Here is a 22,609-nt window from a genome sequence, read left to right as displayed (position 1 = left end):
AAGCAAATATTTGGGAGTTGCTATCCTGTTGTCCAAACGATTTCCATTTCAAGACATGACCTCAGTAGCCTTGGAGGAGGGCAGAACACTCCTAGTTAAATGTAAACTGTTTGATCAGATGTATACTTTTATAAATGTGTATGTTCCCAACCAATCACAACCTCAATTTCTGTAGAGAGTATTGAATCGGATTGCCCCACTGGTTGAGGGTATCCCAATTTTAGGTGGTGTCCTGAACTTGTCTCTTCAGCTGGAGGTGGATATCTCTGGTACGCCAGCCAGGCCTTCATTCGCTTCACATCGCAAAGTCCGCTGCTCACTTCATGAACACCAATTGCTCGACACGTGGAGGCTCCAGCATACAGGGGACAGGGACTATACGTTCTACTCTCAGCAACATGATATCTACTCCAGGCTGGATTATTTTTAATTGCCCCATCAATTTTTGCACTTAATCCGGGACACCGATATTGGGTTGATCACCTGGTCAGACCACGCTCCAATTTCCCTGACCCTGGAGACGAAATTTTGATGGACTTAAGGTTAAAACCTCGATTGACTGAGGCCATTGAGTACTATTTTGAAATCAGCGAGGGGCCTGACGTCTCCATTGTCACGGTATGGAAACTGTGCATAAGATATGGCCGTCCCCCCAACTCATAACTGAGTTGAACGAGATGCGGTCAGCCCTTAACGCTTTGCTTTTTGAGGATGTCAAGAAGGACTACAGGCTATGCAGAAACTGATTCTTTCAGTGGGGTAATACGCCAGGGAGACTATTGGATTGAGCGCTGTGTTCGCAAAGAGCCACCTTATACATTCAAAGTCAGAGCAGGTGAGATTTGTCCCTGGGAGGGAAGCCGAGACAACACAACTAAAATTATTGACTTGATACATCTAGCTTCCTTAGGCCGTGACCCAACAGTGGTCCTGTCTACGGATGCCAAGAAGATGTTTGATAGGATTAGCTGGGTCTTCATGGAAGGGGTTTTGAGACCTTTATCTTCTCTAGACGCTCCCAGTTCACATCCCTAAGACTTGGTTCCATGAGTTGCACAATGCAGTCAGGGACTTTGTTTGGGGAAATAAGAGGCCACGCTGCCAACATGCAATACTTTTCCGTAGCAAGCATATGGGAGGCCTTCAGTTGCCCCATTTCTCTTTGTACCATGATGCCATTGTCCTCTACAGGGTAATTGAATGGTCTCGAACGACCGATATTAAACAATGGGTGCTTATAGAGAACGCCACCGTAGCCTCACCAAGAGGCCATTACCCCTAGCGTTCAAGAATCCCTGTTGTCTCCCATCCCACTGTTGGCCCTACACTAACACGCTGAAGCAGTTTAAGGGCTTTCCCATACGTGTCTTCTAAGTTCTCTCCCCTGACCCCGCTGTTTAATAATTTGGATTCTCCTCCCGGAGTCTCAGATTGTGGGTTTGAGACATGGACATTAAAAGGGGTATCGCGTATCGACCAGCTGGTGGACGGTGGGGAGATACTCCCTTTCCCTGTCTTGCAGGTGAAATGGAGTCTTCCGTCATCGAAAATTTGGAGGTACCTTCAGTTAAAGCATTTCGTAGCGGGGAGAAAACTTTGTCCCGACACTTCTAGACCCATGACAGCATTTGAGAACATGTGTCTGGACTCTTCCCGTCCAGCACATTTCCTTTCAAAATGTTACAGACTCCTGATTGAAAATAAGTTCCCGGCCCTTCCTAAATACACTAGAGATTGGGGACAGGACCTACAGATTGATTTAACAGAGGAGGACTGGACAAAAAGTTTTCAGGCCACCTTTGTTAGTTCAATCAGCTACTCAGTGATCGAGACGTAATTCAAAGTTTTATTCACTTGGTATAGATGCCCCCTGACACTTGCCAAAATGTTTCTTGGTGTACCAAATATGTGTTGGCGGTGCAACACCAAAATGGGCTCCCCAATTCATATCTGGTGGGATTGTCTCTTACTTCACCCCTTTTGGAATAAAGTCATTTCAATCTCTAAGTTGTGGGAACTTAGGTTCCTTCTGAGCCTGCTTTCTGGCTCCTTAATTTAGTTGCCGGCTCCCAGACAACATATAAAAAATCCTTTTTATAATTCATCAATAGTGCTGCTAAATCTGTGATCCCTGTTCGTTGGCGTAATATTGCCCCTCCCACGGTAAAGGAGTGGTTTACTAGGACAGACATGTATATGTCAATGGAGGAAATACGGGTGACAGGGATTTACAGCTAATTGGTTTCCCTGGATGGACTTGACATATTGCACATGTATTGAGAACAAGCTTCGATGTTAGGTCCTAGTTTAATGATGTTATGAGGAGAATCGTCTCCCTGTCTGTTTAAATACCACACAATCTTTCTTATACCTCCCTCTTGTCCCCCTTTCATCTTCCTTGTATGTTACGTTTTATATTATTTAGGCAAGATCTGCTGTGTGATTGACAGCTTGACTGTAATGACTAGCTACTGAACATTACCATATGTCTGATTTGTATTAGTCTGATATCTGTGAATTGTATCCCCCTGTATTGCCTGCTTATATGTCTACGATGTTTATTATGTAAAACTTAAATAAACACTTATTGCCAAAAAATAGACTAAAGACTTACCTATTTACTCAGCGTTTCACTAATATCTACTGTTAAGCTTGTTTTGTATTTTGAGCTGTAGAGACAATTGGAAAGCACTTTGAGTCCTATTAGGAGGAAAGTGCTATACAGGTTGAGTATCCCTTATCCAAACATTCCCAAATACGGACTTTTTTGAGTGAGACTGAGATGTACACAACGTTATTAAAAATATTGGCTAAAATGACCTTCAGGCTGTGTATAAGGTGTATATGTAACATAAATGCATTCTGTGCTTAGACTTAGGCCCCATCACCATGATATCTCATTATGGTATGTAACTATTCCAAAATACGGAAAAATCCCATATCCAAAATACTGCTGGTCCCAAGCATTTTGGATAAGGGATACTCGACCTGTATATACATATTATTGTTATTATTATTATTACATTTGGTGGCTGCTATGAAAGCCACCTCAGGTCTTCAGTATCTGATCGGTATCTGATCATGCCCCGTAGTTTCTGATTGGATCCAGAGTTGAACAGGCAGTTTTTGTGGCTGTCTCTTCGTACACGTCAGTCTCATCTGTCCAGAGGGAGCCGGTGTTCAGTCTGTGACTGGACCATTGTCAGATGACAGTCTCCATTCCCAGAGCTGTTTGTACAGAGAGTCGTCTCCCTGCCTATGAAAGTTCTGGAACTGAGAGCAGTCCTAAGTGGTACTGGGGAACAGACTTATAGGGAAGGGTATTAATAGTTTTCTTTAATTTTCCTGCCTTCTAGGAAGGAAATAAATCTCCCACAAAATCCCCAATCTAGTACTGAGGGGATGAACTGGTATGTACACCTGCTGATATACACAGATTAGGTATATGCTCACAGCTGGCATCTGCTGGGGCTAAATCATGCCCCATGCCTGTCAGTGTGACCTCTTTCTATGGTTTTGTTTCCGTTTTCACAGAAACACTCACCCACTACCACGGTTATGTTTTACTCTTGTCTCCACCAGGACCAGAAACGCATGGAGAAAATCTCCAGACGAGTAAATGCCATTGATGAAGTGAATAACAACGTGAAGCTGCTGAGTGACATGTTGTGCACATATAGAACTGGACAGTCTTCTGAGGGAAGCGAGGACTTAATGAAGGTCAGTGCAGGATTCCCATGGCACCTAGGCCCTGGTTATTACAGCAAGAAATGTGTTATAAGTAAGTGACCCTTTCTACTGGCAGGAGCTGTATCAGCGCTGTGAGAGGATGAGGCCTACTCTCTTCCGCCTGGCCAGTGACACAGAAGACAATGATGAGGCTTTGGGTAAGAGAAGCAAGTGCGTGTATAAAAAAAAAATATATATAGTCTAATATATATATATATATATATATATATATATATATATATATAGAGAGAGAGAGAGATCCATAGATATTTATATAATTCTCTCTCTATATATATATATATATATATCTATATATATGTATATATATAATCAGCCATAACATGTAAAACACTGACAGGTGAAGTGAATATCATTGATTATCCTGTTACGATGGCACCTGATGAGTGCTTGGATATATCAGACTGTAAGTGACCACTCCATTATTGCAGTTAATGTGTTGGTAGCAGGGAAAATGGACAAGCGCATGGATCTGAGTGAATTTGACCAGGATGAAGTCATGATGATAGCATGACTGGGTCATGTGAGGTGCTCCCATGTTCCTTGTATGCATTGGTGAGTACTTATCAAAAGTGCTTCAAGGAAGAGTAACTGGTAATACGATAATGAGCTCCTAAGGCTCACAGATACACGTGGGGAGCGAAGGTTAGCCCATCTGGTCCTATCAGACAGAAGAGCTACTGTAGCACCAAGTGCGCAAATAGTTACTGCTGGCTCTGATAGTAAGGTATCAGGACACATAGTGCATAGCAGCGTGATGTGTATCGGGCTGCGCAGCTTGCTGACCCATGTCCACTACCAAGGTTCCTACAGACCATTTCCTGGAGGAAGAGGAAGACTGAAAAAAGTTTCAGCTGGGACATAGGAACCATACAGAGAACTGCTTTGTCGTCCTTGAAGAAGAGAGAATGTGTTGTGAAGACAAATCTCCAACTGTGAATCACGCTGAGTTGAGGAAATCCTGCTTTGAAATAACAAATTGAAGATCCATTGAATGTATGAGCTGAAATGGAGTCTATGTGAGAGCAGACAGGAACAGATTAAGATGTCACTGTGCCACCAGCAGACGAACCAGTGATTGAATAAACACCCCACTTGTCAAAAGGTTCGGACTTTCGGAAAAAAGCCAAACACTGCTGAAAATAAACGGACAGGGCCAAAATCTGAACCATCTCAAAAATATTGTAAGCGCGCCTCCAAACCCCTCTGAACAGAGGGCAAAACTAGGAGGTACAGGTTGAGTATCCCATATCCAAGTATTCCAAAATATAGAATTTTTTGACTGAGAGTGAGATAGTGAAACCTTTGTTTTCTGATGGCTCAATGTAAACAAACTTTGTTTAATACAAAAAAATATAAAAAATATTGTATTAAATGACCTTCAGGCTGTTTGTATAAGGTGTATATGAAACATAAATGAATTGTGTGAATGTACACCCCCTGAGGTTAGAGGAGAAAGGAGTTCTTCACAGTAAGAACAGTAAAGATTTGGAATTCTTTACCAGAGAAGGTAGTAATGGTGGACTCAATAAATAAGTTTAAAAATGGATTAGATAAATTCCTAGAGGAAAAAAATATCCAAGGATACAGCATTTAATTAAAATTAAAAACAAAACAAAAAAAAAACATTTACTATACAGGTTGAACCCGATGGACATCTGTCTTTTTTCAACCTCAACTATGTAACTAAATCGCAAAAAGACAAAGGTGATAGAGAACTGCTGCGCCTCAAAGAGCTGCAGTGGGGATGTCCAATGGTGGTCACTCATCAACCAGGGGGCATACAATAAAGGAAAAGTTGGACATCACCTCTGCGCTCCCCAAATGACTGAACAGAACAGTGAAATATAGCGGTATGAAATAAATCTGTAATCAACAGTCTTAAAATAAGTTCTAATCTGTCTGATCCCTTTTCGTGAGTCCTTTTTTCAATAAAGAGGTCATGGGACGTGGAATAACTTGAATGCGTACCGTACTCGCGTAATAACGTGGTGTATTCTTCACATAAAGGTATCTTTGGTTCTGTACACCTTCCTTTCCTACGCCTTGCTTCTCTGAATGAGACCCTTGGTCGGTTCTGATCCTCAGGGATGGAAAAAGAACAGAGGAACGACTGATGGTGTAGTAAGTTTGTGTTATGAATGTACGCTATTAAAAAATTGGATTCCTGTGCCCCTTATTCTCTTAGTGTGGCAGTGCGTACCATACTGACATCCATGCAGAGGGGGTGAACACACACAAAGGTATCTTTAATTCCACTTAAAGTTCATTAACCTTAATCCCAATTTTCCCATCTGAAATCACCCACACGTAAGTGAGACAGGTAATGAATATAGTGGGCATACCCAACTCTCACTGAAAAGTGCGGAAACCTGTTCATAAAGGTATCTTTAGAGTGGTCCTGGTGATTCTTTGTTCCAGTCTACGGTTCCACTCCACGACAACTGTATATCCAGATGGTTAGGGATGGCCATGTTGGCGGTGTGGAGGAGTTTAAAGCCCTTTTCTCTGTGAGTTCATGCTGTTCTCCCTGACCATCTGGATTCGTAGCCCATTGCAACCAATCAGATTCTACTTCTGATTGATCTATTACCTTCTAGAAGATACCTGGAATATGATTGGTTGCTATGGGCAACATCCCATCTTAAATAGAACTTCTATCTAAGTAAATTTACCTCTGAGTACTTCTCTTGATGGAAAAGACTGATCCCAGACTGACTTACCCAGGCATGCTTGTAGCATGCGCTCCACCTTCTTGACTGTGAGTGGAGTCACCGTAAGAGACCTGGCAGTCTCCATCAGGGACCACACTAACCGCCTGCCCCCTCTAATAGGAAGACCAGAGTGCGGTGAGCTATGACTGGTGAGCTGACCACCGCACTTACACTGTGCGCTGCTACGAGGAGGGGATTGCAGGACTGTGCGCACCTAGCTACAAAAAGTCAATAAAGCTTCCAAAACAAAGACAAAGAAAGTAATTGCAGCCCTTCCAAATGTGCCCACTTCACATGCACCTAAAGACGACTGGAATTCTGGGGTTGCACGGGGGATGAACTTACTTTTAAAGCTATCGTTTATTTTTAAGTACCAGCTCCAAACCCATCTCTTCTGATCCACCTTAAGGTGCATACACACGGTGCGATGTGTGCTTACGATTTTGACTATATAGTGTGTATATAGCTTATGATACCGATGCACGCTCCCGCAGTATCGGTATCACATGAAAAAATAGACTGTGCAGGCATGGCAATTTTGACTAGAAAGGGTACAATCTAGTTTCTAGTATAGGCAAAATGATATATACTCAGAATTGTACATAGCCAAAATTGCACTGTATAGTCAATATCATGGTTCTAGTGAAATCGCAAAGTCAAAATCGGCCTTTAGGCAAAATTGCACCGTGTGTGTATGCACCTTTAATAGCAAGAAAATATATTTTGTTTCTCCCGCAGGATCCACAGGTTATTCACAGGATAAACATTGGGATATGAGGTAGCGACAGCGGATTGGCTCCAACGATCAAAGCTTTCAGCCTCCCAGAATGAAACGGGCCAGTTCCCTATATCCCCGCCTCCTGGCTCAGGCAATTCAGTTTTTTGTTTGGTGTGGCAAGAGCCAGTCCATGGTCAGTGGGCTGCTGGTTTTTAGCAGCTATAAGCTTTTTATTATTTGATTTATAGTCTTACTATTTTTTTTGAGCGATCTTTCTAAAAAGAGTCTTATACGTACCTTAGAAAGAGGTGCTCCAACAACTCCCCGCCGGGTTGCGACAACGCTTTTCGGTATGGAGACTACCGCACAGTCACTGACGCGACTGCCACCTCAGGTGCACCAGCGCTAGGTATCACTAGGTTCACTAGTCGACGTCTTCCTGAAGTCCACTATCATCTCGACCGTTTTGAGGGGGTTGAGCTCAAGGTTGTTGTGGCGGCACCACTAGGCCAATCGGACCACTTCGTCTATAGGCCGATACATCCACGTCCTTGATGAGGCCAATAACGGTGGTGTCGTCAGCAAATTTTATGATTTTTACTGTTTGCACCTCTGAGGTGCAGTCATTTGTGTACAGGGAGAAAAGCAGGGGTGAGAGGACACAGCCCTGAGGGGCCCCTGTACTAATGGACCGCGCTTGTGAGGAGAATTCCCCCGCTTTCACCACCTGTGTCCGATCTGTCAGGAAGTCTACTATCCAGGAACAGGTAGCTTCTGGGACCCCTAGGCAAAGTAATTTGGGGTGGAGGATGCTTGTATTGAAGGCCGAGCTGAAAGCAACTAACAGGACCCTTGCGTAGGTACCGGGAAGGTCTAGGTGCTGTAGATTACTTTGCAACGGCCATTTATCTGCTCCCTTTACCATTTACAAAGGTACCCACTCTCCCCTCTTCTGTTCGCCCTTGCCATTGAGCCTCTTGTTGTAACTATCTGAAACTCTACCTCTATAGTGGGGATAAAGATTGGTGATCTGATTCTGAAGACTACTCTCTTCGCGGATGATATGTTGCTGTTTATTTCGAACCCTCATATGTCTGTTCCAAGTGCAGTATCTTTAATACAGTCGTTTGGGAGATCCGCGGGCTTCAAGATCAACACCACCAAATCTGAATTACTAACTATAACTCAACCTTACGACACTCCCCCAGCGCATCATACATGCTCCTCCTTTTCTATAGCTAAACATAAAATCAAATATCTAGGAATTCAAATTCCTTCTGACCTCTCTGCCTTATATAATCTAAACTATTTTCCGACCCTCTCAATAATTTCGACATTGTATGATTCCTGGATGAACTTACCTTTATCTCTTTTGGGTCGCTTGGCAATTCTCAAGAATATTATATTTCCTAAAATATTTTGTAAATGCTACCTATTAGGCTTTCAAAATCTGATTTTACCCGTTTTGATCGCCTCGCATCCCAATGTTTATGGCAACAAAAGCGCCCTAAAATAGCCCTAAACAAACTTCAATCTCCTCGAACAAAAGGTGGGATGAACGGTCCTAACTTAGAGATATTCCCTATCTATCCACTTTCGATATATAGCAGACTGGCTTTCATCTCTACCTATCCAGATTTCCTTTTAGATTGTGCCATACTATTTCTATATGCACCCAGCGCTCTCCTGCATTCAAAGAAAAAATATATTCCTCAACACATTCTTAAAATATTCCTCTTCACTGACTTACTCTCAGCCTGGTTAATGATGAACAAAAAACTCAATAGGACCCATTTATCTTCACCTTATTTACCCATCTGGGGTAACCCCTCCTTTCCACCTTCTTTGACTAACTCAACCTACTACAAAAACAAAGGCCTCGCTTTAGCCTCTCAAGTTTTTGATCCCGGTGGGCTGTTTCTTCCATTTTCAGCCCTGAAACAGACTTCAATTCTCGAATCAAAATTTCTTCGTGTACCTACAAACCAGACACTGTTTTATCCCTGTCCAAGAACAACATGTTCCACTGATACTTTCTTTCTTTATTACTCTGTTCTCTAAAATCCACACCCTATAGACTAAAATCATTGTATTGCTTACTGACTCCAGATTGAAGTACAAAACAATGGAAATCTTGCTGCTCTCATGGCACTCTGACATACCTGGTATCAGTTCCTTATAAGAACTTACTACTCACTTTGATAAAACCTTGAAGCATCTGATGTCCGCTTACCTACATGAAGTCCATATAAAAACTTTACATAAAGCTCACATATCCCCATCTCAAAGGTATTTCATGGTCCCAGATTCCACGGACACTTGCTTAAAGTGTTCTATGTTAAAAGCAAATTTTTGCATTGCATGTGGAGTTGTGGTAAAATAAAAAAATGTTGGTGTAAACTACTAAATGACATTAACTCTTTGTTTAACCTTTCCTTACCTTCTGACCCTCTGACGTGTCTATGGGTAAATTTCAAAAATTCGTCGTTAGGTGAACATGAACGAGAGATTCTACCATTATTAACAATAATTGTTACAATTGCAAAAAACTGATCCTTATGCACTGGACGTCGAAATGTTCCCCTTCTGTACAAGAACTCTTTCAACTAATGTATTTTGATAGGCGTGATACCTTCCCAGACATCAACAAACATGTTGAAAAATTTCATACAAAATGGAATGCATTCCTTTCATCTCCTGATTCTGATATACAAACAAAAGTTATGAAAGTGTTTGAAAATACAGATTGGCAAATTTGCAATGATTGCATGACCCAACCCATACTGCGACCCTACTTTATACTTGATTTTCCAAGTCTAAGGTTATTATTACATATTATTGAGCTGGAGATCTGTCTACCTCAATATATCTATTACATGCTCTCCTGTCCCCATTCCTTCTCCCCACCCTGTCTTAGTATTACAGTTGTATATGTATTATGTTCGATTGATGTATGCAACATTTGCTAATTGTTATCTGTTCAGGTTAATGGTCTCCTACGGACTTGTATACCTTGATCTAATATTGAGACCTTCATACTCTTTAACAATGACTTTACTTGCTATAGGCCAAAAGTTTATGGTTGATCAAGTTTTTGAACTTTTCCTCTAAGGACTTTTCTTTAAAGACTATTTGTGATCGCAATTATATTGTGCCCATTGGGCCTCTTTCTGAATTTCTTTATGTCTAATGTATGTCCTTGACCAACATTGCATACAATTGTTGTTTTTTGATGTCACATTATTCTTTATGAAAAACCCAATAAAATTGTTTAAAAAAACAAAACCTTTTCTCCTTGTCTGGAGCAATCGTAAGACCAGCTATGGCTTCAGCCTGGATGGCAAAAGCAGTGGCAGCCTGGGCTGATGCATTGGAGGATTGCCTCTCAAGCATCAGCTTCAGCAGTAGCAGCTCGCAGAGCAGTTTGTCTACGTACATGGAAAGCTGACTCAAAATCTAAGAAGGTTGTTGAGTCTTTGCCTTTTACTGGAGATATTCTTTTTGGTAAAGAATTAAACAGTATTTTGGAATCAGAAGCAGACTCCAAGAAAGGGAAGTTTCCTTCCACATACAAATATAATCCTAGATTTCCAGCTTTTCTCCAGCTGGGTCCACAGGTGATCCACAGGATAACAATGGGATATGATGGAGCGATAGCGGTTTGGACCAAACGATCACTAGCATTGTCCTCCCAGGATGCAACGGGCTCATCCATATAGCCCCGCCCACTGGCTCAGGCAAATCAGTTTTTTGTTTGGTGCGGCAGGAGCCGGACCATGGTCAGAGGGCTGCTGTTTTTGCCAGCCCTTATCTATCTTATTTTATTTTTACTATGTTTTTGAGTGATCTTTCCTAACAGCGTCTTATACGATATTGGAAAGAGTCGCTCCAACAACTCCCTGCCGGGTCGCAACAACGCTTACCCACGGTACAGTGCTGTCTCGGCGGGCGTCTGTGTCGGATATACTAGCAGGTCCAGCAGACGTTACCAGGCTGTGGCCAGAGCACGGGGAGAAGGTAAGGCATCGGGTCTGCTTAGAAGGGGAATACGGACACAGCCGCACTGTTTTGGGAGGAGACTACCAAACAGTAGCTGGTGCGCCGTCACCACCGGTGCTCCAGCGCTAGTCCTTAGGGATCATAAGGCACCAGGAATAGTATGAGGCTGCGATCCCTAGGGTTGATGTCAACGGTGGGGAGTCAGACACTCTCCTGGTCGCCCCTCCCCCAGTTCATGTCCAGTTTCCGTCGGTCTTCCGCCATGAACTGTTGCCTCACTTCCGTCTCAGATGCTACCACGAGGGGTCTCGGTCGCAGCATAGGCCGCTGCGTCTGTGTTCACTAAAAAGCTACCGCGAGGAGACCCGGTCGCAGTACAGGCGTCTGTGTGACCGGAGCGTCTGTCTGTGTTCACCTAAAGTTCCCGGAGCGACAATGTACACTAGTAGCGTCTGGATCCACTCAGCATTAAATGGTAAAGTGATTACAGTCACAAATTGTGTAGTACACTGTGGAAGCAGCAAAAGTGACGAGGTTACACTGACCGTAACACCAACACTCATATCATCATGTTTGTCCTGCAAAACAGTATTATCCTCTCAGGATCTGGTACAGGATGGTTTATGTGCAAATTGTTTTGCTTTTCAGCAGATTACAAGGCAGATCCCTGTTCAGCGTCTGGTAGATCCACCTTGGGCAATATTTGCACAGACATTGTCCAGTATAGCTGAACGGGTAATTCCTACAGCTTCAATACCAGGAGTAGGGTACACTGTTAACCCATACATGCAGTTCACTTCCTACGGTGTATCCCCAACAGCTTCTCCAATGAAACAAGCTGATAAACCGAGTGTAAATAAATTATCAAATTCACAGGCTAAACAGGATGATACATCAGATGATGATAGCTCTAGCTACTCTGCTAAAGCATACGAAGAACAGGTAGAAGGTATCAGCTCAGTGGATGTAGCTGAATTAATTAGAGCCATGAAGGCTATTCTGTCCTTAGAGGATTCAGCAGAGCCGGTGTTAAAAACTAAGGCACCTGTGTTTAAACGTCCCAAAACAGTTAGGATAGAGTTTCCAGGATCAGATCAGCTGACGGAAATCATGGAAGAACTTGGGCTACACCCAATAAAAAATACAGAATTCCCAGAAAATGGGATTCCAATTATCCTTTTCCAACTGGGGACTGTTTAAAAAGGGAAGTGCCTCCTAAAGTAGATACGCATGTCATTCGATTACTGCGAAAATCTATATTGCCTTTGCCGTCAACATCATTAGATGATGTCACAGACAGGCGAATGGATGGGTTTTTGAAAACCAGATTTCTGCTGCGGGGTACACTGGGCTCCACAAGGATTAACATCGGGGTGTAGAGTAGGATCTTGATCCGAGGCACCAACAGGCTCAAAACTTTTGCTGAAAGCTTGTGATCGTTTGGTGCCAATCCACTATCGCTCCATCATATCCCATTGTTATCCTGTGGAACCTGTGGATATAGGAGAAATACCGCTATGAATGGTAAGTTCTTACCATAACGTATATTTCGGCCCTTTCGGACTAAAGGCAAAGCCAAAGAAAAGGGTTATGGCAAAGAGTCTCAATCTGACAAGTCTGGTAAGACTAAAAAGCATTGGACTACCAGAGGGCCGGCTTCCAAGTCAGGAGATAAGCCATCAACCTGATGGTGCGGGCCTCCACCTGGCGGATCCCAGGGTGGGAGGCTGATTTCTGCATTTTGCACAGATCTGGCAGCAGTACACCATGGATGCCTGGGTGCAATAAGCGGTATCTCGCGGTTATGCGGTTGCCTTCAAGAAGCACCCTCCTCAAAGTTTGTTTATTTGCACCAGCCCATCTTCAGAGAAAAAGAAGGCCAGGGCTTTGCAAGAGCCAGTTCAGAAGTTGCTTCAGTCAGGAGTGATAATTCCAGTTCCTCCTGGGCAACGAGGAAAAAAAAATTATTCCAACATGTTTCTGGTTCAGAAGCCAAATGGGTTGTTCCGGCCCATACTCAAGCTCAAAGTGCTAAACAAGTACATTTGGGTGCCTCGGTTTCATATGGAGACTTTACGATCCATTATTTTGGCCATGGAGCAGGAGGATTTTATGGAATCCCTTGATATCCAAAATGCTTACCTGCATGTTCCTATAGCACTGTCCCATCAGTGCTATCTCAGGTTTGCTATCTTCCAGCAACACTTTCAGTTTCAGGCCCTACCATTTGGACTGGCCACAGCTCCCAGAGTGTTCACCAAAATGATGATAGTAATGGCATCTTATCTCCGTCAACAGGGGATAAGAATTTTTCCATACTTCGACGACTTATTAATCCTGGTACAGTCTCAGGAATTGCTTCATTGTCATCTGCAACAGACAATAGCATGTTTGCAGAGACATGGTTGGCTCATAAATTGGGCAAAGTCGTCCCTGGATCCGTCACAGTAGATAACTCACTTGGGTGCTGTACTGGATTCAAGCCTTCAAAGAGTATTTTTACCTCTGAACAAGATTTCCAAAGTTCAGGCAAGGATTCAGGAGCTTCTACACAGTCAAAGGGTATCCATTCACGCAGCAATGCGTGTGATGGGTTGATGGTGTCGACATTCGACATGGTGGAGTATGCTCAATTCCATTTGAGACCTCTATAACGTCTGATCCTTTCCAGATGGAATGGGTTACGTCAGACAATGAAAACACAGACTATGGTTCTTCCTCTGAAAGTAAGGAGGTCATTAGCCTGGTGGCTACAGACATCCCATCTGGACAAAGGAAGACCCTTTTGGATATCAGATTTGGAAGTTCTGACAACGGATGCCAGTCTTCAGGGCTGGGGAGCAGTGTCAGGAAGAAGTTGCTTCCATGGGCAGTGGACCAAGGAAGAAAGTTGCCTGCCAATAAATATATTGGAACTTCGCGCCATATGGTACTTATTCAGGCAAAGGACATCCTGCAGGGGAAAGCAGTTCAAATTCGCTCGGACAATACAACGGCAGTAGCATAACTCAATCATCAGGGAGGAGCACGCAGCCAAAAACCAATGAAGGAGGTAAGCCACACGTTAAGGTGGGCAGAGCTACATCATCCAGTTTTGTCCGCAGTATTCATTCCGGGAGTCCTAAACTGGGAAGCGGATTTTCTCAGTCGACACGCCATTCATGCAAACGAATGGGCTTTACACTCTGAGGTCTTCCAGAGTCTGGTAGACAAGTGGGGGTTACCAGAGAGAGATCTCATGGCGTCCCGTCAGAACAAAAGTTCCCGCATACGGGTCAAGAACAAAGGATTCCAGAGCGACCTTTGTGGATGCCCTGTTAGTCATCTGGCCTATGTGTTTCCACCGATTGCCCTGTTACCCAGGGTGATGGAAAAGGTAAAACAAGGAAAGGGCGTTGTGATACTAAACGCTCTGGCTTGGCCCAGAAGACATTGGTATACAGATCTGCAGAGGCTGTCGATAGATGTTCCATTCCTACTCCCTCAACGTCCAGATATACTGTCCCCAGGGTCCTTACTATTACGAGCATCTGGATCGTCTGTCTTTGACAGCGTGGCTCTTGAGACTTCCATCCTGAAAGCAAGATGATTCTCACAACAGGTAATTCAAACAATGCTCAGAGCAAGGAAACCTTTCTCAGCTCGCATTTATCACCGAATATGGCAAGCCTATAGTCAATGGTGTGGTGACCGGAAATTTGACCCCGGGTCTTTCAGAGTTTCCAGAATCTTAGCATTCCTTCAGGCAGGAATGAACAAAGGTCTACGGGTGACTTCCTTGGGGGTGCAGGGGTCAGCATTGACTGTATTGTTTCAAAACAAAATTGCTAACCTACCGGATGTTCGCACTTTCTTCCAGGGAATTCTTAACATCCAACCTTCTTTTGTTCCCCCTGCAGTGCCTTGTGATTTAAGTTTCTCCATTTGAGCCAATAAAGCAAGTGGCTCTTAAATAGCTGACAGCTAAAGTTCTCTTTCTGCTGGCTATTGCTTCAGCTGGAATAGTGTCAGATTTAGGGGCATTAATGTGTTGCCCTCCTTTTCTGATTTTTTTTTTTTTTTTTCATCCAGATAGAGCAGTTCTCAGAACCAAATCTGTTTATCTTCCTAAGGTGGTATCTAAATTCCACCTTAACAAAGAAATTGTATTTCCGGCCTTCCAAGGGCCGGACCTTTCTGCGGGAAATGCATCGTTGGACGTAGTCTGTGCCTTAAGGATCTACGTGGATCCGGACCAGTGCCATCAGAAAGACAGACACACTCTTCGTTATCTACGGATTTCACAAAAGAGAATGGCCTGCTGATAAGCCGACACTGGCGAGGTGGCTTCTGATGACGAGCATATTCTCAAGATGATCTACTCTTAAGGTAGGTCCATCATGGGCAGCACATTGTGGTGCATCAGCTGAACAGATATGTAAGGCAGCCACATGGTCTTCCTTTAATACAATCATTAGACATTATACCTTTGATACCTTTGCCTCTCAGGACGCTGAATTCGGGCGTAGGTTTCTCCTGTCCAATCAGGAGCGTCCCCACCACTAAATTTGCTTTGGGACATCCCAGTGTTTATCCTGTGGATAACCTGTGGACCCTCCAGGAGAAATAATAGTTATGGTAAGAACTTACCTTTGATAACGGTATTTTTCCTAAATCCACAGTATCCACAGGGATCCCACCCGTATGCACCTGATTTGAGGATCCTTTCACCTAGTAACCTCTTCCTTCTTGTACGGAAGGGTGTGCATGTGTGTTCTTCTCGCATGATTATGGCTCTCTATGATGCTCCTGCCTTGAGCTTTGGAAAACAACTGAATTGCCTGAGCCAGGAGGTGGGGACATAAGGAACTGGTCCGTTGCATTCTGGGAGGCCAGAAGGGTTTGATCGTTGGTAGGGAAGTCAATCCCGGGACATTTTATTTTTCAATCCCGGGTATCGGGATTGAAAAATGGCCAATCCCGGGATACCCTGTCACTATGTGGCCGCCGCCCCGCCCGCCCTGCACACATAACTCACCATATACCGGGGGTAGGCGAGTGGGGAACACACTCTGATCGCTGCTGGCGGCTCCCAGCTGAAGGCGCAGTGTGACCTCTCACGCTGCGCTGGGGAGCCAGAACAAGGAAGCCAGGCAGAACGCTGATCCCTCAATCCCCGACCATTTTTGGCCCTAAATCCCGCGATCCCGCCGATCCCGGGATTGGCCACCATAATCCTCACCACTTTCCTCCTCCCATCCCCAGTACACAGAATGGATGTTTAGGTCACACGGGACCTGACCACATAGGGGATTTCCGCTTACCGTCAGTAACCGCCTGTTACTGACTCCACCCACTGCGCAGTGGGTGGGTTTACGCTGCCACCACCAAACTCCTAACCTGCCGTGGCGTTTGGAACCACGGTTCTGCTCTGTATGTGCCGACATGCTGCCTTGCCACCCCTGTGTGGTGTTGATGAATCCCCACTAGTCGCTTGACTAGGCCTCTACCGGTAGCTGGCGGAAGGCGGAGCTTGGAGACGCTGGTTCACCCTGGACAGCCGGTGAACGGGGCTAGGTTTTGCATAGCCATGTAGGTCACAAGATGAAGCAATCTTCTTGAGGCATATGATGTTTAATGCCAACAAATAGTTATGAAAAGAACTCAGCAATACAGCAAGATGTTACAGCAGAATTAAACTGGTATAATACACTACGGATGCTCGCAGGCCTCCTTTTTATGTCAATTTGCCACACAGTACAACAGGGGGTCATGTCCCCCCTGAGTCCTTTCCATCCAATCAGGATATCTTACAAAATACAAATAAATTATATTTCAAAAGGATATAAGTGCATATAACAATTTCCTCCTTCCTGTCACACAGACAACGTTTGGTATCAGTTTAACATTCACTATTGATAAATTTATCACATAGCTTCAAAATACAAATGTTTCTGTCTCATTCACATCTCCATGCAAACCCAGTGTTTGGGATTACAACAGGAAAGGCTGCAACACAAACAGTCTACCTTCCACCTTCGTTTGTATTTCAAAGACGTTTGGCCACCAAGAGGCTGGCTAATTGACACTTACTTGTACATAGCAAGTCTGGAGCTAGGACAATTACCATACGACTTCCTATGCAAAAGTGTCTCAAGAACTATTTTCAAGGCCTTTTTAGAAACAAAATACCTTGTACTTTTCTCACAAGTGCCCTGTCTATGCAGTTCATCATTCTCCAACTGCGCACTGCGCAGCGATATAACATATGACACATTATTAAACATATTTTAAATACCCGGTGCCTAGCACCCACAATACAGTGCACAGTTTAAAAGTGGTGTCAAGCGCCCATTGTCCTCCTAATGGCGCCGGGCACTAGGGGTTAACCTTTTCAGTGCCACGTCCGCCATTGTCCACCTTGACAGTCGTAGGACACGGCAATCCTGCCGTAGAATATGCATGCTGGATAGTGAACCTGATCCAGCGAGAGATCGTCTGCTTAGAAGCAGGACACCCAATTTTCTTGGGATCATACAGGACAAACAGAGAGTCTGAATTTCTGTGAAGAGCAGTCCTCTTCACATAGATTTTCAGAGCTCTTACAACATCCAAGAACTTTGATGAAATTGAAGCGTCAGTAGCCACTGGCACCACAATAGGTTGGTTGATATGAAATGCCGACACAACCTTTGGAAGAAACTGCTGACATGTCCGGAGCTCAGCTCTATCTTCGTGGAAGATCAAGTATGTGCTTTCACAGGACAAAGACCCCAACTCCAACACACGTCTAGCAGAAGCTAAGGCCAACAACGTGACATCCTTCCATGCAAGAAATTTGACTTCAACCTCCTGTTGAGGCTCGAACCAGTCCAATTGGAGGAACTGCAACACCACGTTAAGGTCGCAAGGTGCCGTAGGCGGTACAAAGGGAGGTTGGATGTGCAGAACTCCCTTCAAAAAGGTCTGAACCTCAGGGAGGGCAACCAGTTGTTTCTGGAAGAAAATGGATAGGGCCGAAATCTGGACCTTCACAGATCCCAACCTCAGGCCCATATCCACACCGGCTTGTAGGAAGAGGAGAAACCGTCCCAGTTGAAACTCTACCGCAGGAAATTTCTTGGACCAAGATACATATTTTTTCCAAATTCGATAGTAATGTTTAGATGTTACTCCTTTCCTAGCCTGTAGGAATGACCTTGTTCGGAATGCCCTTTCGAGCTAGTATCAGGCGTTCAACCTCCATGCCGTCAAACATAGCCACGGTAAGTCTTGATAGGTGCACTGCCCCTGCTGCAGCAGGTCCTCCCGAAGAGGAAGAGGCCTCGGCTCTTCTTGCAGTAGATCCAGAAGATCTGCGTACCAAGCCCTTCTTGACCAGTCTGGAGCAATGAGGATCGCTTGAACCCTTGTTCTCCTTACGAGTTTTAGAACTCTTGGGATGAGTGGAAGTGGAGGAAACACATACACCAACTGGAACACCCACGGAGTCACTGGGGTGTCCACCGCCACTGCTTGCGGGTCCCTCGACCTGGAACAATACCGCCGAAGCTTCTTGTTGAGACGATAGGCCATCATGTCGATCTGGGGTAAGCCCCAATAGATCTGTTACCTCCTTGAACACCTCCTGGTGGAGACTCCACTCCCCTGGATGGAGATCGTGCCTGCTGAGGAAGTCCACTTCCCAGTTGTCTACTCCCGGAATGAAGATTGCTGACAGCGCCAACGCGTGCTTTTCTGCCCAAAGGAGGATTCTTGTTACCTCTGCCATTGCAGCTCTGCTCTTCGTTCCGCCCTGTCTGTTTATGTAAGCCACTGTTGTCACATTTCAAGGCGGTAGATCCTGGAACAGGTAAAACCACCTTTTTGAGAGTCTGGATACTGACGTGCCAGCAATAGGCGGGTTTTCCCATATTTTCCTATCCTCTACCGAGAAAGGAAACGCTACCAGAACCCTTTTAGGCATCTGGAATTTTTTATCCGGGTTTTCCCAAGCCTTTTCAAAAATAGCATTTAATTCCTTTGATGCAGGGAAGGTTAGCGAGGCTTTCTTATTTTCAGTGAAGTAAGCCTCCTCAACCTGCACAGGTGTTGTATCAGCAATATTTAACCCATCCCTAATAGCCTCTATCTTCAACTGCACCCCTTTTGCAAGAGATACTGCCCCCCGCAACACATCCCCATCACCGTCTGTAGTATCAGAATCGGTGTATCTATCATCCCGCATGATCTGTGTAAGAACACGTTTATGTGAATATACAGCTGGGAGCACTGATGTACCAGAACTGGGTCAGACTGCCATAGAGTTCTGTAAAGTCTGAGTTGCAGATTCATTTTGTGCAACCCTATTTGAAATCTGAGAAATCATAGATTTGATAGAGGATAACCACTCAGGCTACCTTGCTGGAATCTGTGCTAAACCAGTGCAATCCTGATTACATGGAATGGGATCATCCTGAGAGGACATATCCTCTGCAGCATATGACACAGAGTCCCTGAACATAGCTTAATGGAGACCACACACACACACACATGGGAGGACAGACAGAGTTTCACCCCCAAGAATGGCAAGAGAGAGACAGAAATTGGAGCCAACCCACAGACAGCGCTATTAATATAAAGGGAGACCCCTTATGAGCGCTGACTGTGTACCTTAATAGGTTACACAGTCGTTTTGCAGCCTACCTTCCCCTTCCCCTCCTACAATCCCCTGGTACCGTGAGCGATAGCTGGAGTTGCTTTGGAGCAACTTGCTCTTCCTGGACAGCGCTGTGCAGGCAGGAAAATGGCGCTGAATGCTGCTGGGTCCGCTCTGAGGTGAAGCCCCGCCCCCAAAATGGTGCTGTCTTCCCGCTCTTCCTAGGATTATACTGATCTGAGGATTTATGCTGGCAGAGATCCCGGTACCCAGACAGGCTGTGTGACCAGTGTAGGGTGTAGGCGCTGGCTCAGGGCGCCCCTCACAGAGCCGCACTATGTACCGCTGAGCCTCCGGAGCACAGTTAATACGTACCCTGATGCCATCTTCACACCGGCCCCCCACTTGCTAGGGGGGTCGGTAACTGACTCGCCACTGATCTTCTGGCTCTGTAAGGGGGTGGCGGCATGCTGCCGGGGTGAGCAATCCCCTGTGGCGGGGAACGATCGATCCCCTCAGGAGCTCAGTGTCCTGTCAGTGGAGATAGTGGCTCAGACCCCGCAGGACGGACACTGCTCCCCCCCCTCAGTCCCTTGCTGCAGGGAGGCTGTTGCCAGCAGCCTCCCTGTAAAATAATAAACTCTAAAATAAACTTTACTAGAGAAGCTCTGTAGAGCTCCCCTAGCTGTGACCGGCTCCTCCGGGCACAATTTCTAATCTGAGTCTGGTAGGAGGGGCATAGAGGGAGGAGCCAGCCCACACTCTCAAACTCTTAAAGTGCCAATGGCTCCTGGTGGACCCGTCTATACCTCATGGTATTAAATTGGACCCCAGCATCTTCTAAGACGTAAGAGAAATAGCGTTATCAACGGTAAGTCTACCATAACGATTATTTCTTTGATTTGATGCAAATGAAACAAGTGGATACTTAGTGTTCATACAAGTGAAATAATACAGAGCGTTGCGAGGGTGGCGATTAACGTGGGTGTGGCATCTGCGTTTTCATAAGAAAAAATGGCCGCGGATCTCCTGCCATCACAGACAGGCTGTGCCGGCAGGAGGTATCCTCAATTTCAGCGATCACGGCACAATCGCAATTTCAGTGTGATCGCAGTGGGTGGGCGGTGGGCTGCGTGCTGGGCAACTTTGCCCCCTTAGTGTTAACACACATTTCTGTCTTCATCTTCGCTCTGTGCTTTAATATTTCACCTTGGCTGATATATTCTGTATATCATTTTAATGTATAATCAGGGCCAAAACTAGGATTTTCGCACCCGGGGCAAGGCAGTAATTTGGCACCCGCCACCACCCCAAAAAAAAAATTAGAGATAATAATAATAAAAACTAAAAAAAAAAAAAAGGGGGGGGGGTACTACTGGACAATATTCTTTTATGTACCTGAAATGCCCTAAGCGTCACATGCTCCCCTAGCATGTCCAACTACAGGCTCCTCTGTGTGTCCCCATACATTGCACTATGGGGGTGATTCCGAGTTGTTCGCTCGCTAGCTGCTTTTAGCAGCTTTGCACACGCTAAGCCGCCGCCTACTGGGAGTGAATCTTAGCTTAGCAGAATAGCGAAAATAAATTTCTTAGCAATTTCTGAGTAGCTCGAGACTTACTCACAAATAGCGATCAGTTCAGTCAGTTTCGTTCCTGGTTTGACGTCACAAACACGCCCAGCGTCCGGCCAGCCACTCCCCCGTGAGTAAATCTACTAAGTTTTGAGTTAAAATACTAACAGCATGCGCACTGCGAACCATGCGCATTTTTGCCTTAATCGCTCCGTAGCGAAAATCGGCAACGAGCTAACAACTCGGAATGCCCCCCAATATTACTGCCCCTTATCATAACACACCATCACAGCACAACATTCCCCTATCCACTGCACTATGGGGGTCATTCAGACCTGATCACTCGCTAGCTTTTTTGCAGCGCTATGATCAGGTCAGAACGGTGCATGCGCATGTACTGCATTGCACTGGCGCGTCGCATGTGTACAAAGTGGATCGCCAATCAGTGATCGGTTTGTGCGAAGGATCCATTTGCACGGCAGTTTGCAAGGAGATTGACAGGATGAAGGCGTGTGTGGGCGGCAACTGACTGTTTTCAGGGAGTGGTTGGAAAAATTAAGGCGTGTCCAAGCGTTTGCAGGGAGGGTTCCTGACCTCAATTCCGGTCCTGGACAGGCTGAAGTGATCGCAGCGACTGTGTAAGTCCTGGGCTACTCAGAGACTGCACAAAATCTGTTTGTTCAGCTCAGCTACACATGCGTTCGCACACTAGCAAAGCGCAAATACACTCCCCTGTGGGTGGCGACTCTCTGTTCGCAGCAGTGCAAAAAAAACCTAGCGAGCGATCAGGTCTGAATTAGGCCCTATATCACTATACTACATCCCCTACACACTGCACTACATCACTACACTACATCCCCTACACACTGCACTACATACCCTATATCACTATACTACATGCACTACATCACTACACTACATGCCCCTATGCACTGCACTACATACCCTATATGCTACATCCCCTACACACTGCACTACATCACTACACTACATCCCCTACACACTGCACTACATACCCTATATCACTATACTACATGCACTACATCACTACACTACATGCCCCTATGCACTGCACTACATCACTACACTACATCCCCCTACACACTGCACTACATCACTACACTACATCCCCTACACACTGCACTACATCCCCCTACACACTGCACTACATACCCTATATGCTACATCCCCTACACACTGCACTACATCACTACACTACATCCCCTACACACTGCACTACA

The 22,609-nt window shown here is 45.0% G+C and overlaps 1 protein-coding gene across 1 annotated transcript in view; it reads left to right on the top strand.

Moving 5' to 3' along the window:
• Positions 1–22,609, top strand: part of GGA1 (golgi associated, gamma adaptin ear containing, ARF binding protein 1) — a 329,846-nt gene that overhangs the window by 167,604 nt on the left and 139,633 nt on the right. The window contains exons 7-8 of the mRNA XM_063941459.1: positions 3,583–3,720; positions 3,806–3,887. Of these exons, the coding sequence (XP_063797529.1) occupies positions 3,583–3,720; positions 3,806–3,887 (220 nt within the window). The remainder of the gene's footprint in view (positions 1–3,582; positions 3,721–3,805; positions 3,888–22,609) is intronic.

The sequence above is a fragment of the Pseudophryne corroboree genome, chromosome 9, assembly GCF_028390025.1.
Source record: "Pseudophryne corroboree isolate aPseCor3 chromosome 9, aPseCor3.hap2, whole genome shotgun sequence".
NCBI classification, from domain to species: domain Eukaryota; kingdom Metazoa; phylum Chordata; class Amphibia; order Anura; family Myobatrachidae; genus Pseudophryne; species Pseudophryne corroboree.
Note: the sequence above shows the minus strand (reverse complement) of the source record. Positions and strands in the feature narration are given on the sequence as shown.